The 15,946-nt window shown below is 37.2% G+C and overlaps 1 protein-coding gene across 7 annotated transcripts in view; it reads left to right on the top strand.

Moving 5' to 3' along the window:
• EIF4G3 (eukaryotic translation initiation factor 4 gamma 3) overlaps positions 1-15,946 on the top strand; it is a 368,147-nt gene that overhangs the window by 206,097 nt on the left and 146,104 nt on the right. For all 7 annotated transcript variants that reach the window (XM_060015631.1, XM_060015609.1, XM_060015626.1 and 4 more), the window contains 2 exons: positions 3,978-4,075; positions 6,636-6,758. In XM_060015631.1, coding sequence (XP_059871614.1) covers positions 3,978-4,075; positions 6,636-6,758 — 221 coding nt within the window. The remainder of the gene's footprint in view (positions 1-3,977; positions 4,076-6,635; positions 6,759-15,946) is intronic.

The following is a 15,946-nucleotide window of genomic DNA, read 5'->3' as shown; positions in this document are numbered from 1 at the left end:
TCATCTTCTTTCCACTCTTTTCCTGAGTCTCTATGGGGGCTTGGGCACCTTGTTCAGCTCGTAAGAGCTGAGGGAGTCATTGTTCCCCGTAGTGTGTGTAGGTGGGAAACTTTTTTGGCACCTCAAATTCAGTTTGATTGTATTTTTGCAGAGCGGCAATACATTATTATTATGGGTATATTATGGGATAAATTGATTTTTATGTGCCAGCCTGCATATTTAACCACTATATTTATCTTTGTTTCTATGGAAAATTGAAAGTTTTGCAAGGTTTTGGAAGACCTGCAATGTGTAAGACATTTGTGCTAAGTATTCTGTGGAATGTAGATGTTGAGGTATTCTCCCTGCCTTTCAGGAACTTATTTGCGTGATGTTTGTGCTTGGGGTTTTGCCAATGAGATGAAATCTAAATATTGACTAGACCAGTTGTTCCCAGATCTTTCAGTATCCTGGGCAAGTGAAATATAAAGTAAAGGAAAATAAAGGAAGAAACATACATGACTATTACATTTAAAATTTTGCCAATAAGACTTTTAAAGCGAACTGCTACTTATTGTATCATTTCCTATAGGAAGGCTGTTTTAAGAACAAAAGAGTAAGACTGAAATAATTTCAAAAAAGGAACAGTCCTTTCCAAAAATTTCAAGTTGGCAAGCCTGTAGTTGTGTGTGTATTTCATGGTTATTATTGTATATATTTTGCCATATATCATTGGCACCTTTTATATAGACTGGTGTTAGGAGAACCACTGATATAGAATAAGAGTCAGCAAACTTTTTCTATAAAGGACCATATATAGTAAATATCTCAGGCTTTGCAGAACTAGGATCCCATCCCCACACCCACCTTTAACCCAAACCATTCAGCTCTGCCATAGTAGTGGGAAACCAGCCATAGAGAGTAGATAAAGTGTTGTTTGTGGGTGTCTTCCCATAATACTTTATTTACAAAATAAATGGTATTAAGCTGAATTTGGGCCTCCTGATCTAGACAGACCTAACTCATTCCATGAATAAGAGTTCCAGAGACATTAAGTAACTTGCCTGATAAATGGTATGCAAAAGTGACTCACATTTTTAATAGAATAAAATAAATGTTTTAAATGTCCCTGCCTATGTAAGAAGTTGGATTAGATTATTAAAAAAAAAAAACTATTGTTTGGTAGGGCAGAAGGCCTGCTCTGCTGGGATCCATAGTTGACTAAGTGTTTTACTAATTTAGTGTTTAACTCCCCACTATATTGAGATTGTCCTATTCTGCCAGGTTTATTCAGCTGATATTTATTGTGCATATATTATACATCAGCCTCTGCCCCAATCATGTTGATGCAGAACTGATTCATTAGAAGAATCTGATTTTTTTTTTTTAAGTTATGTTTTACCTTTTGGATCTTATTTCACTTAGCTTAAAAAATAAGGCAAGGTGAGCCAATTGTATTGCTTGTGTAACAGCATTTGAAACCAATTTTAGGGGTTTGTTTTGTGAGTTTTGGAGCTAGTGACATAATATGGTAGTATAGAATTGTTGATTTGAGCTCTGTTTTGATAATACTTTGCTCACTAACTAGAGGATAGCTAATGTGTTTTTGTCTTTGAATTTATTCAAATCCTAGTCATGCTGATTACATCAGCCCTGTTTAGTTCTTTTCCAAATCTGGTTCTTGAAACCTGATTGATACCTGCAGAGTTCTGATACTGCAAATCATAGTGCTTCCGAGAAATTTCCACTTGAGGATTATTATTATGATGATGGTGGGGATGGTGAAGATGTCGATGATGACAGTGATAATGGAGCCTACATTATTTGACTTTTTACTAAAGTACCAAGGATTTTACCAGTATTAACTATCTTCATACACATTTCTTTCCTTCTTGTTACTTTGACTGCTATCCATCTCTCCCACTAAAGGCTAATCATCACTTGTGCACCCATCATATATGTACCCATTTAAGGCTGTTACTCTAGCAGTTCTCTTGTCTCTTTCCTGCATTACCACTTTTTTTTCTCCCTCTGCTGGATTAGTTTTATCAGCATACAGGTATATTGTTTCATTCCCATCTTTTAAAAAAAAAAAAAGTTTTTTTTTTTACTTCATATTTTTGTCCACCTATAGCCCATTTTTTTGCTTCCTTTAAGACTTTTTGTTTTGTTTTTTTTGCGGTACGCGGGCCTCTCACTGTCGCGGCCTCTCCTGTCGCGGAGCACAGGCTCCGGACGCGCAGGTCCAGCGGCCATGGCTCACTGGCCCAGCCACTCTGCGGCACGTGGGATCCTTCCGGACTGGGGCACGAACCCGTGTCCCCTGCATCGGCAGGCGGACTCTCAACCACTGCACCACCAGGGAAGCCCCCTATAAGACTTTTAAGAAAAAGAGCTGTCTGTACTCACTGTCTTCATTTTCTGAAGACAGATGAGGATGCACACCTCCACCCGCACCCAAACAACTTTTGTCGAGGTCACTAGTGAATTCTAGTTTGCTAAATCTTAATTGACCTCCCAGTACCATTTGACATAGTTAAGCACTCTGCCCATTCTTGGACCATTCATCTCCTTTGCTGGGTTTTCTTCATATCTGTGCAACATATCTAAACAACATAGAGTGCCTTGGTAGTTCCATGGTGATCCAGTGGTTAGGACTCTGTGCTTTCACTGCTGTGGGTCCAGATTGAGTCCCTGGTCAGGGAACTAAGATCCTGCAAGCAATGCAGTGCCGCCAAAAAAAGGTCACTATTAAAATAAATAAATAAACAGCATAGAGTGCTTCAAAGTTTAGTCCTTGGGCTTCTTTTCTGTTTGAACTCATTTCCTGAGTTACCCAGTCTCATGGTTTAAATACTTCCATATAGTCTAATTCCAAAATGGATACCTATTCACCGACTCCAGACTTGTGTCTCTTTTGGCCTACTTGATATCTCTGTTTGAAAGTCTAATGAGAATGTCAAAACTATACATGTCCAAAATTGAGCTCTTGATTTTTCTGCCCTAAATTGTACTCTTCCTCATCTCAGTAAATAAATAAATAGCACAGTAAATAGTACCTCCATCCTTCCACTTGCTCAGACAGACCTTAAGAATTTTCCTTGACACTTGTTTCTCTCACACCCACATCCAATCCATTTGCAAGTCTGGAGGTTCTACTTTCAAAAATATCCAGTATCTCACCCCTTCTTACCACCTCTGCTATAAGCACTCTGGTTTAATAGTAATTATAACAATAGTCAAAGTTTTGAAAGTTAAAAAGGATTCATTGAGGTGGGTAGGTAGAAGAAGTTAATTTCAGGCAGAAGGGCAGTACAGTCATAGGCATGAACAATGTTGAAGAGATTGGTGTACTCAAGGGATAGGAATATGTTACTCAAGGGATAGGAATACGTTATAGCTTAGAGCAAAGGTGTGGAGTTTGAGAATGGTAGAAAATGTAGTTTGGAACCTGGATTCCTAGTGGTTGAACTTTATCTCTAGGCTGCTTGTTATCGGCCCCAACAGTAGGACATTCGCCAAACCTAAATGGTAGCTCCCGGTGGCAGTGGTTCTCCATAAGTAAAGGAGAAGAATTAGACCACCCCAACCCCCAAGATGATGAGATATATTCTCCTGCCCCTGACCAAACCCACACACAAGACATATCCACACAAACCTTTGTTTGAGAATCACGGTTGGAGGCAGTGGGCCCCCAGGATAGATTTTTTTTTAAGCAGTAACTCTGGTGGCACTCTGCAGGAGTTGCTTATTTAGTTGTTTTTATAGTGGATGCTGAAGAAAAGATAGATGCTTATGACTGTTTGGGAATCATTCCTTGACCACTTCAGTAGCTGGAGGGGAGCTGGGGGAAAGAGCTGAGCAAGACGAATGCTTATTTTTGTCTGTTACTTTTTTTTTTTTTTAACTAATTGTCTAGATTTACAGTGCCATTACTAGTCTTATAGTGGTTGACAAAATAACTGAATGCTTTTTTTCATTCTTTTCTAATTCTTTAGGAGCGCCTTTTTACCCAAGTCAGCCAGTGTATCAGTCAGCACCTATCATAGTGCCTACGCAGCAGCAGCCCCCTCCAGCCAAGAGAGAGAAAAAAACAGTAAGAGATCTTCATTAAGTTTTCTCACTTTAAAATTGAATGTCCATTTACTTATCAAATAAGTTTACCCACAGCTGTGATAATTATTCACCTCAGTTCCCAAATGACTGCCAATTTTTATTCCTCCCTTATATCCTCACCACTAGACTTGGAGGATTTGTATGGGCAGATAATTAGACATTGCAAGTACCCTTTGCTTAATATCAATTTTCAACATGCACTGAGCTAGCTATGCTAAATGACAACATGCCATCCAGCTCCAGAACAGGAAGTTTTAATCTTCTAAAGTCTCACTCAGTGGGAGGAATTTGAGCTCGGTTCTCACATCCTTGTTGTCCTTTAACTCTAGTCCTAGTCAGCTCTGTATTCAAATATGAATTGACAGGGGAAAAATAGCACAAGAGAAAACGGGCATAGTATTAAGGACAGCAAGAAAAATCTTTCCTATAGAATATATTTATTTTAAGAAACAGAAAGCAGAATTTAGAAAATGTATTGTAATTGTTTTAAATAAATTACAGAGACTTTGCCTCTATCTATTCAGGCAGGCCCAAGAGAATTGGAGTACAGTAATATGAAATACGCACTGCAGAATATTTTGTAGAAGAGTGGCTTGCAATCTTTTATCCATCAGAACACACAAAATGAATGATGTTTATAAGAGATTCCCACATTCACACAAATAAAATAGGTGGGAGTGAGATCATAGCAATACTCTTGCAAGTACTCTCATTTAATAAAAATTAATGAGGTTCAGAACTTTGGTTCTTTTTTTATCAGAGACAAATTATTTGTGCACACATCATAATAACCATGACATGCCAATGTATCATGACACTACAGTTGAGAAACTGCTGTGGAAATGTTGACACAGCATGGTAGATGTTGGACTTGAAGAACACTCTCAGAATGCAGAAAAATTAATAAAGAAAATAATGAAAATGGAACACGGTATTAATAGATGTTACTGAAGAAGAAAGTAGAATAAATGAATTGTAAAACAGTACATAAAACTGTAGTAGGGGACTTCCCTGGTGTTGCAGCGGTTAAGAATCCGCCTGCCAGTGCAGGAGACACGGGTTTGAGCCCTGGTCCGGGAAGATCCCACATGCTGCAGAGCAACTAAGCCCGTGCACCACAACTACTGAGCCTGTGTGCCACAACTACTAAAGCCCGTGCACCTAGAGCCCGTGCTCCGCCACAAGAGAAGCTACTGCAACGAGAAGCCCGTGCACCGCGATGAAGAGTAGTCCCTGCTCACTGCAACTAGAGAAGAGCCCATGCACAGCAACGAAGACCCAGTGCAGCCAAAAATAAATAAATTAATTAATTAATTTAAAAAAACCCAAAAAACTATAGTAAGCATAAGATTCTATACCTGAAAAAATAGCTGATAGTAGAAATCTTAATAAAGACTTACTCCCAGGAAAGCTTCCAGATACAAATGGTTTTATCAGTGAATTCTTTGACATTTTCAAGAAGCCAAGGCTAGCTTGATAAGGTCTGGATTTAATGACAAGCAGAGGGGGGCTTTCAGCACTGTCCTAGGATGGAAGGCCTAGACCCAAGTACTCCACCTCCATTATAGCACCATCTCCACTGATGTCTATGCATAGGTAGCCTTCAAAAAAATTAAAAGAAGACCATACACATTGTTCTGTATCTTGCATCTTTTCATTTACCAATACATCTTGACAGTCATTCCATATTAGTACATGTAGATCAATTTCATTTTTTCTACTGGCTGTTTGGTATTTAATTGTAAGGATGTAGCATAAATTTTTTTTTTTTATACAGCAGGTTCTTATTAGTTATCCATTTTATACATATTAATGTATATATGTCAATCCCAATCTCCCAATTCATTACACCACCGCCGCCCCTCGCCACTTTCCCCCCTTGGTGTCCATATGTTTGTTCTCTACATCTGTGTCTCTATTTCTGCCCTGCAGACCGGTTCATCTGTACGATTTTTCTAGGTTCCACATATTGTAGCGTAAAGTTTTAACTACTATGTTCTTGATCAGCCTTTAGAATCTTTCTGTGTCTTTGCTGGGAAAAAAAACAGTATTGCAGTGAGCATCTTTACATGCATATACAAGGTTATCTGCAGCATAAATCCCTGTTTCTGAGTCCTAGGATATGGATAGTGTACATTTTGTTAGAGAACCATTTAAGGACTTTAAAACTTTAGATAGTAACTTCCATATTTTAAAACTCTTTTATGAATCTTGTCTTATGTTAAGCATTATAAATAAAATCAGTGAATTTGGCATTGCTTAAAAGACAAGTGTTAATACTTTGCCTTTTTGACCTAGAAATTTTTCCAACTAGGTTTCATTTTAGCTTGTTGTGCTAATTAATTCAAGTCAGAGCTAATGGCCTAAATTCTTCTGAATGACCTCCTCTGGTTCCGTGATTGAAATCAAGTCAGATGTGGTGATTGTCAACTGTGATGTTTGAGAGATTTCCCAGTTTGCATCTTTATACATCATATGCCTGTAAATCTACTACACAGGCACCCATCCATAAATATGCCATCTTATTTGTAACCTTATAGATAAGAATTCGAGATCCAAACCAGGGAGGTAAAGACATAACAGAGGAGATTATGTCTGGAGGTGGCAGCAGAAATCCTACTCCACCCATAGGGAGACCCACATCCACACCTACTCCTCCTCAGGTAAGACAGAATGTGCCATGATGGATGATGAGGTGTATTTTTTGTTCACTAACCTCTACTGAGCTCTTCTTTCTTCTATAGCCACTTGACTGTACTTTTCCTTTCTGTCAGTTGTCTCATAGCCTCGAATATCTAAATGATATTTAAACAGACATGTTGTTTCTCTTTGTAAACTGTTATAACTTCCAACTTTTTATTGGTAATATTTCTCTGTATTGTCTTCACATTCAGAGCATAGCTGCTGCCACTCTTCCTAATGAACTATTATTGCATGGTACCAAAAGGAGCTGCATTCCTATGGAAACCTCATCATTAAATGAGTATTTTATATTTTCGATATGGAGTCTTAGGAGTTAAATGCTACACTCTGTGATAATATAAACATTAAAATTGAGAATTTAAACATTTTTATTGAACTGTGTTTGAGATGATTGCCTGTGTTATTCAGAGCATATTTAAATGTATTATAGGTATACCTCTTACTTTTTAGTAGTACATAAATGAGCTTCTTGAGTGCAGGGTGTCTTCTTTAATTATTTACAAAGGTTATTAACAAGTTATGTCAAACACCTTTTTGTTCCTGTTGCAGAATGTGGTTATCGTGATCATCTAAGAGTTCACTTTCTTGCTTTTAGACATCAAGGCTTTCCAGGAGAAGCTGAGGTTTAGCAAACTATGATAGAAAATGGACCCCCCCCCCAAAGTTTGACAGAATTTTGATTTCATCATGGGGTTACTTTAAATTCTGCTAAACCATTCAGAGGAGAAGAGTGATTTCAAATCTTCAAAATATCTAAAGTGAATGCTCAGCATATAAAACAGACATAACCAAAGTTGTTAAGGTCTAGGAATCTGCTTGCTTCCCCCTCTTGTGGCCGATTGGTGAGGTACTTCTCAGAGCCCAGTTTACGGAACAAGTGATATGGATGATCAAATATAAGGCATTTCAGAATGACAGACTATTGACTTGATTTTAGTAGTACTGTATAGGTTTAAAAAAAGTTCTTTAAAAATTGAGCTCACAAACAAATGTCTAAGTTTAGAGCCCCTTGAAAATCTGTGAATTTTGAGTCGACCTAAAACTTGGGACTTTGTATAATGATGTGTTTCACTTGGAAACGATGATACTCTCTGGCTGACTTTTATCTCAGTCTTCCATCATCTAGCTAAGTATAATATGTAACCATCTAGATATATGAATTGTAAGGTTATATTAATGATTGTTAATAGGACTTTTCACCATTCCCTATTATTTCCCCAGGGATATTCCAAATCTAGAATGATTGAACAGGGTTTATACTTAATCTTGTCCCTGTACGTAAACATGGGACAAGCACCATATACACATTTAAGTTATTCACTTATGTGCTCTGTTAGGTGGGAACATACTATAGCGAAAATTTAGGATTAGTCGATCGGGGCAGTTCAATTTTGGTCTGTATTTTCCCACATTAATTAAAATATTGTTACTGTCCAACTGTGTAGTTGACAACCTTTTGTTGATTTGTGTTTAAATTCTCAACTTGAATATATATTAGTATATCTTTTTGCATTTTAATTCCCTGTGGGCTGGTTTGTTTTTCTTTAGTCTTAGCAAGCTTGATCCTACCCTCTTCTGGTTATCTCTCTGTCCTTAGTCACAGGAATCCTTTTGCTTTTTATCTTTCCCCAGGGATCCCAGGCCTGAATACGAATGTATGTGTAATCATAAAGCCCATTAAATGTACATTTTTATTTGATAAAGGTCATCAGTCAATTATTATAATGTTGGTAGTTCTTTTTGAGGTGTAATGTTATCTTGAAGCATCAGTTTATTTTATTAGGTAGTTTGCATTTAAATCCACACTTACCGATCTGTTGTCTTTCCAAATGCGTGAAATTCATGGAATGAATAAATAGCCTCTTAACAGACATATGTACTAGAAATATTTCATTTTCTTCTTAAGAACAACAACAGCGCAAATGTGATGATGGCAACCGACACTTGGCTTCATTTTCTAGAAATTCATGGAGAGTGGTGCACATAGAGTAGGAGAGGATATCCCTGGTTAGGGGAAGCAATCATTAATGCCTAATTGTTATGTCATGTAAAAATGTTGACCCAATGTTTCAAAAGAAGCTAGAAATCAATCTGCGAGTTTTAATCAGCAACTAATTCTACTAATAAATAGCACTATGCCAGCCAAAGAAGATCCTTTAGGTTTAACCTAAAAACTGCTAGTTTGTAGCCTTGGCCTAATTCTAAATAGATCCTAGACCACAGTCTTAGTAAGTAAGACTGCAGATGAGACAATCCTTTTCAGAATTTATGACTAAATAGTAAATACTGTATTGCTTTTGGCCTTACGGAGTACCTGCTTTGAGTCACAATTGCATGTGATGTGAATAGCAAAGCCCTTTCCCTATCATTGAGCTCATCCCAGTCTCTTCAAGGGAGACAGAGGATGCTTACTAATATATGACCGATCCTCCTGTGAAATATATACTGAGAATTATTACAGCACAGAGACGACCAAGTGGGTCATATTTATAGCACAGGCTCAAATGTGTTGGATCACAGAAACCTATTAATGATACTTGGTACAGGTGAGACAGTACAGGGGAGAGGTTTAAAGGTTTGGCTTAGAATCAGATATACTTGGTTTCAAGTCCTAGTTCCACAACTGAATTTTGTAACTTTAGCCAAATTACTTATCTTCTAGAACTTTAGCTTCCACATTTTAAAAAACAAGGGAAATAAATATCATATAGAGTTATTATAAGTATTAAATAAATACTTAAAATTGCTTAAGCTTGGGACACAATGAGCATTCAACAAATGTTATCTGTTATTAGTATTACAATTATTGTTGTTTCAGAAGGCACAGAGAATGACTGGAGGAGTCTTGAAGGCTTCACAGCAGAGATGCCACTTGGGCTGAGTTCCCAGATTGGTATTCACAAAAATGGAAAGAGAGAGAAGGGTATTCCAGGCAGAGTGGTAGCATGTGCAAAAAGGCACATGGAGATGGGAAATTGAGTGAAGGGAGACTGTTACCATTTCTAGCGATAAATTGGGAAGTCAGTTGAAGGAGAGGAAGCCAGTGAGAGAAATATTCAGCAATTGGTTACTAAGTAAGGATTATAAAAAGAGTAACCCTATAATTTATCATCGCAATTGGGGCAGTTTTAGAAATGAATGGGGATGCTATTAATCATTTTGCTGGGACAACAGGCATAAACCAGTACTGTCCAGGTAAACACATTGCATGGTTCCCCTAGGAGTTAGAGGGAAGAATCAGAGGTGATTCTTCAAGCTTAGATACTGGGATTTATAGTAAAACATAACATGGAGTGTACATGGATGTTTGAAAAGGGGGATAATGAATGATTTTGGCAAGCAGGCAAGCTAAGAAGAGTTAATTGAGAGAAACTGCATTGGAGGAGGAGAATGGAGAGGAGAAACATGTTTTTGCTGCTTCTGTTTTTGTCCTGAAGAGTAGATTGAATTTAAAATTGTCCTGCTTCCTGAGTTTTAAAATGATCTGTGGAATAACTCCTTGAGATTTTATATCTCAGATGTATTAAAGATATAGAAATACGTGTAATATATGTGACCATTCAGATGATCATAATACACAGACAGAGGTGCATGAATGGACAGAATACTAGAGTACTTGATGCTGGTCGGTCTCCACTCTGTCACTTAGATTTATGACCTTGGGTCAGAATGTGAAGCCCTTTAAACCCCTATTTTTTGATATGTAAAATGAGGGATTATACTAAGTAATCTCAGAGTTCCCTTTTAGTCCTTAAATATTTAAGTTGGAAAGAAGGGAACATTTTTGTTACTTTCCCTCAGCATCAGAGTCTCTCAGCTATATCTCTGTTGTTGATAGCAGTGAGGCACAAGGAACGTTTTCACATTAAGAAATGTGCCAGCTTCCTGAAAGTCATTTTGGACCCTGCAGGGTAAAAATAAGTGTATGGTGTTGTACGGTCAGCCCTCCCTATCCACACGTTCTTCATCTACTAATTCAAATAACCAGGGATGAAAAAGATTCAGGAAAAAAAATTTCAGAAAGTTCTAAAAAGCAAAACTTGAATTTACCATGCACTGGCAAGTATTTACAGAGCATTTATGTTGTATTAGGTATTATGAGTAATATAGAAATGATTTAAAGTACATGGGAGGTTAAATGCAAATACTGTACCTTTTCATATAAGGAACTTGAGCACCTGAGGCTTTTGGTATCCACGGGCTGTCCTAGACTCAATCCCCCATGGATACTGAGGGACAACTGTATAGGCAAGGCTTCCATAATTGTCCACTTCCAAAGGGGTGGTGAAGTAAAATCACTTAAAATTTTAAAATGAGCTATATATTTTCCTTCCTCTCCCTACTCCCTCTTGTTCTTTTTTCTGTTTTAAGAATTACTTACTTGCCACCCAAGTGAGAAGTCTGCGCACCACGATGGAGAGTAGCCCCTGCTTGCCACAACTAGAGAAAGCCCGCGCGCAGCAACGAAGACCCAACACAGCCAAAAAATTTTTTTTAATTAAAAACGCAAATCTTTATTCCATATTCCACACCATTATATCAGCAAGTCCTATCTGGCTCATTTTCACCATCTCCACTGCTACTGTTATCCTCTAAACCACTTTGATCTCCCCTAAACAACAGTAACTTTCCTACTCATCTCCTTGCTTCTGCTTGCCTCTCTGTCTATTCTTTTTATTTATTTATTAAAAATTTTTATTTATTTATTTATTTTTGGCTTTGTTGGGTCTTCATTCCTTTGCATGGTCTTTCTTTAGTTGCGTCGAGCGGGAGCTACTCTTCGTTGCGGTGTGTGGGCTTCTCATTGCTGTGGCTTCTCTTGTTGCAGAGCATGGGCTCTAGGCGCGCAGGCTTCAGTAGTTGTGGCACGCGGGCTCAGTAGTTGTGGCATGCAGGCTCTAGAGCTCAGGCTCAGTAGTTATGGTGCACGAGCTTAGTTGCTCCGTGGCATGTAGGATCTTCCCGGACCAGGGCTTGAACCCATGTCCCCTTCATTGGCAGGCGGATTCTTAACCACTGCGCCACCAAGGAAGCCCCTCTATTTATTTATTTTTTTACTGAGGTATAATTGACATAAACATTACATTAGTTTTAGGTGTACAACATAATGATATTTGTATAAATTGTAAAATGACCACAATAAGTCTAGTTAACAGCTGTCACCATGCACAGTTACAAAAAACAATTTTTTATTTATGAGAACTTTTAAGATCTATTGTCTTTGCAGCTTTCAAATATGCAATATAGTATTATTAACTAGAGTTGCCATGCTGTTCATTACATCCCCATGACTTATTTATTTTATAACTGGAAGTTTGTACCTTTTGATCCCCTTCACCCATTTTTCCCACCATACCCCCCACCTCTGGCAACCACCAATCTGTTCTCTTTTCTATGAGTTTTGTTTTGTTTTTTAATTCTACATATAAGTGAGCTCATACGGCATTTCTTTCTCTATCTGAGTTATTTCACTTAGTATAATACCCACAAGGTCCATTCATGTTATTGCAAAGGGCAAGCTTTCATTTTTTTTTATGGTTGAATAATATTCCTCTGTGTGTGTACAGGTTTATTCTTTAATATGTTTCCCTTGAAAGAATATAAGCTCCAAGCTAAGGATTTTTCTGTTTTAATCACCAGTGGGTTCTCAATGCTTTGTATGTGATAGATGCCAGGGGGGAAAATCCACACATGTGAGTGTGTGTGCGCATGTGTGCGCATGCAGACACTCACATACACACCTTTCTAAAGAATGCATGTAGGAGAATTCTCTCCCATTTATGAAAGAAGTATGTTTTGGTCCTTTTTCCTGGTGCCATTTATTTTTTTACTTCCTAATCTTCATAATGTTTCTCAATTGGGGGCAATACTTCTTTATCCCCAGGGTTTGTATATGTTAAACACATGTGGTATTTATTACAATGGCTGTTTTAAAGTCATTGAATGGGACTTCGAAAAGTCAGTTACATATAACATATAAATAATGAAATGTGAAACGTTCAAATAGCCTCTTACGATAACAGTAAATTACATCAGCATCTTGCTTATATTTGTATAACTATTTGGAGTCTCTGGCTTTCTCTCAGTGGATTACAATAAGGGTCAGCAATCATTTTCTGTAAAGGGCCAGATAGTACACATTTTTGGTTTTGCAGCCAGCTGTCTCTTTCACCACTACTCGACTCTGATATTGTTGCATGAAAGCAGCCATAGACAATATGTAAATGAATGGCTGTGGCTGTTCCAATAAAACTTTCTAAGTATCCTGTAATTTTCATATGTCAAGAAATATTGTTCTTTTAAAATTCCCCCAACTATTTAAAAATGTAAAAAGTTCTTATCTCATGGGAAGTACCAAAATAGGCATGTGGCCCCTGGGCCATAGTTGCTGGCCTCCTGTCTACAATTACCTCTGTAATGAAGCATCCTGTCATATACACGTTTAAAATAGACAGTAAATGATGGTGGCCTCTCTTTGGGTAGAAACAATATAGGTTATGTAAAGAGAAATGAATTTTATTTACTTTTTAAACTGCCAAATCTAATTTTTAAATTTTTATACAACTTTTAAAGGTTACTTTCCATTTACAGTTATTACAAAATATTGACTATTTTCCCGTGTTGTACAATACATACTTGACACCCAGTAGTTTTGTATCCCCCACTGCCCCACCCCTATATTGCCCCTCCCCCCACACTGATAGTCACTAGTTTGTTCTCTATATCTGTGAGTTTGCTTCTTTTTTGCTATATTCACTAGTTTGTTGTATGTTTTAGATTCCACATATAAGTGATATCACACAGTATTTGTCTTTATCTGACTTATTTCACTTAGCATAATGCCCTCTAAGTCCATCCATGTTGCTACAAATGGCAAAATTTTCATTTCTCTTTTATGGCTCAGTAGATACCGGTGTGTGTGTGTGTGTGTGTGTGTGTGTGTGTGTGTGTGTGTGTGTGTGTGTGTGTGTGTGTGTGTGTATCACATCTTTTTTATCCATTTATCTTTTGACGGACACTTAGGTTGCCTCTGTATCTTGGCAATTATAAATAATGCTGCTATGAACATTGGGGTGCATGTATCTTTTCGAATAAATGTTTTTTCTTTTTTTGATATATACTCAGGAGTTGAATTGCTGGGTCATATGATAGTTCTGTTTTTATTTTTGAGAGCATTTCCATACTGTTTTCCACAATAGCTGCAGCAGTTTACATTCCCACCAACAGTGTACGAGGGTTCCCTTTTCTCCACATCCTCACCAATATTTGTTATTTGTGTTCTTTTTGATTCAGTTCTTCTGCCCACTTTTTAGTTGGGTTGTTTTTTTTTTGATGTCATGTTGTATGAGCTGTTTACATATGTTAGGTATTAATGCCCTATCCATCATATCATATGCAAATATTTTCTTCCATTTACTAGGTTGTCTTTCCATTTTGTCGATGGTTTCCTGTGCAAAAGCTTGTAAGTTTAATTACGTCCAATTTGTTTATTTTTGCTTTTATTTTCTTTACTTTAGGAGGTGGATCCCCAAAAAATATTGCTGCAACTTATGTCAAAGAGTATTCTGCCTGTGTTTTTCTCTAGGAGTTTTATACTGTTTGGTCTTACATTTAAGTCTTTAATCCATTTTGAGTTTATTTTTGTGTATGGTGTCAGAGAGTGTTCTAATTTATTTCTTTTACATGTAGCTGTCCAGTTTTTCCAGCACCACTTATTGGAGAGACTGTCTTTTCTCCATTGTATATCCTTGCCTCCTTTGTCATAGATTAATTGACCGTAAGTGCTTGGGTTTATTTCTGGGCTCTCTATCCTGTTTCATTGATCTATGTGTCTGTTTTTATGCCAGTATTGTACTGTTTTGGTGACTGTAGCTTTTTTGTACAGTCTGAAGTCAAGGAGCATGAATTCTCCAGCTCTGTTCTTCTTTCTCAAGACTGTTTTGGCTATTTGGGGTCTTAGGTGTTTCATATAAATTTTAAAATTATTTGTTCTAGTTCTGTGAAAAATGCCATTGGTATTTTGACAGGACTTGCATTGAATCTGTAGATTGCCTTGGATAGTATGGTCATTTTAACAACATTGATTCTTCCAATCCAGGAACATGGTATATCTTTCCATCTGTTGTGTCATCTTCAGTTTCTTTCATCAGTGTCTTAGAGTTTTCAGAGTACTGGTCTTTGCCTCCTTAGGTAGGCTTATTCCTAGATGTTCTGTTCTTTTTGATGCATTGGTGAATGAGGTTATTTTCTTAATTTCTCTGATAGTTCGTTGTTAGTGTATAGAAATGCAACAGATTTCTGCACATTAATTTTGTATCCTGCAACTATACCAAATTCATTGATGAGCTCTAGTAGTTTTCTGGTAGCATGTTTAGGATTTCCTATGTATAGTATCATGTCATCTGCAAACAGTGACAGTTTTACTTCTTCTGTTCCAATTTGGATTTTTAAAATTTCTTTTTCTTTTCTGAATACTGTGGCTAGAACTTCCAAACCTGTGTTGAATAAAAGTGGCAAGAGTGGGCATTCTTGTCTTGTTCCTGATCTTAGAGGAAATGCTTTCAGCTTTTCACCATTGAGTATGATGTCAACTGTGGGTTTGTCATATATGACATTTATTATTTTGAGGTATATTCCCTCTATGCCCACTTTCTGGAGAGTTTTTATCATAAATGGATGTTGAATTTTATCAAAAGCTTTTTCTGCATCTATTGAGATGATCATATGGTTTTTATTCTTCAATTTTTTAATGTTGTGTATCACATAGATTGATTAGCAGCTATTGAAAAATCCTTGCATCCCTAGGATAAATCCCACTTGATCATGGTGTATGATCTTTTTAATGTATTGTTAGATTTGGTTTGCTGGTATTTTGTTGAGGATTTTTGAATCTATTTTTATGAGTGATATTGGCCTGTAATTTTCTATTTTTGTAGTATCTTTGTCTGGTTTTGGTATCAGGGTGGTGCTGGCCTCATAGAATGTGTTCAGAAGTATTCCTTCCTCTGCAGTTTTTTTGCACTGTTTCGAAGGATAGATGCTAACTCTTCTCTAAATGTTTGGTAGAATTCATCTGTGAAGTCATCTGGTCCTGGACGTTTGCTTTGGGAGTTTTTAAATTACTGATTCAATTGCAGTACTGGTAGTT

This window comes from Delphinus delphis, chromosome 1, assembly GCF_949987515.2.
Source record: "Delphinus delphis chromosome 1, mDelDel1.2, whole genome shotgun sequence".
Classification (NCBI taxonomy): Eukaryota; Metazoa; Chordata; class Mammalia; order Artiodactyla; family Delphinidae; genus Delphinus; species Delphinus delphis.
This window is presented reverse-complemented; position numbering and strand designations above follow the sequence as displayed.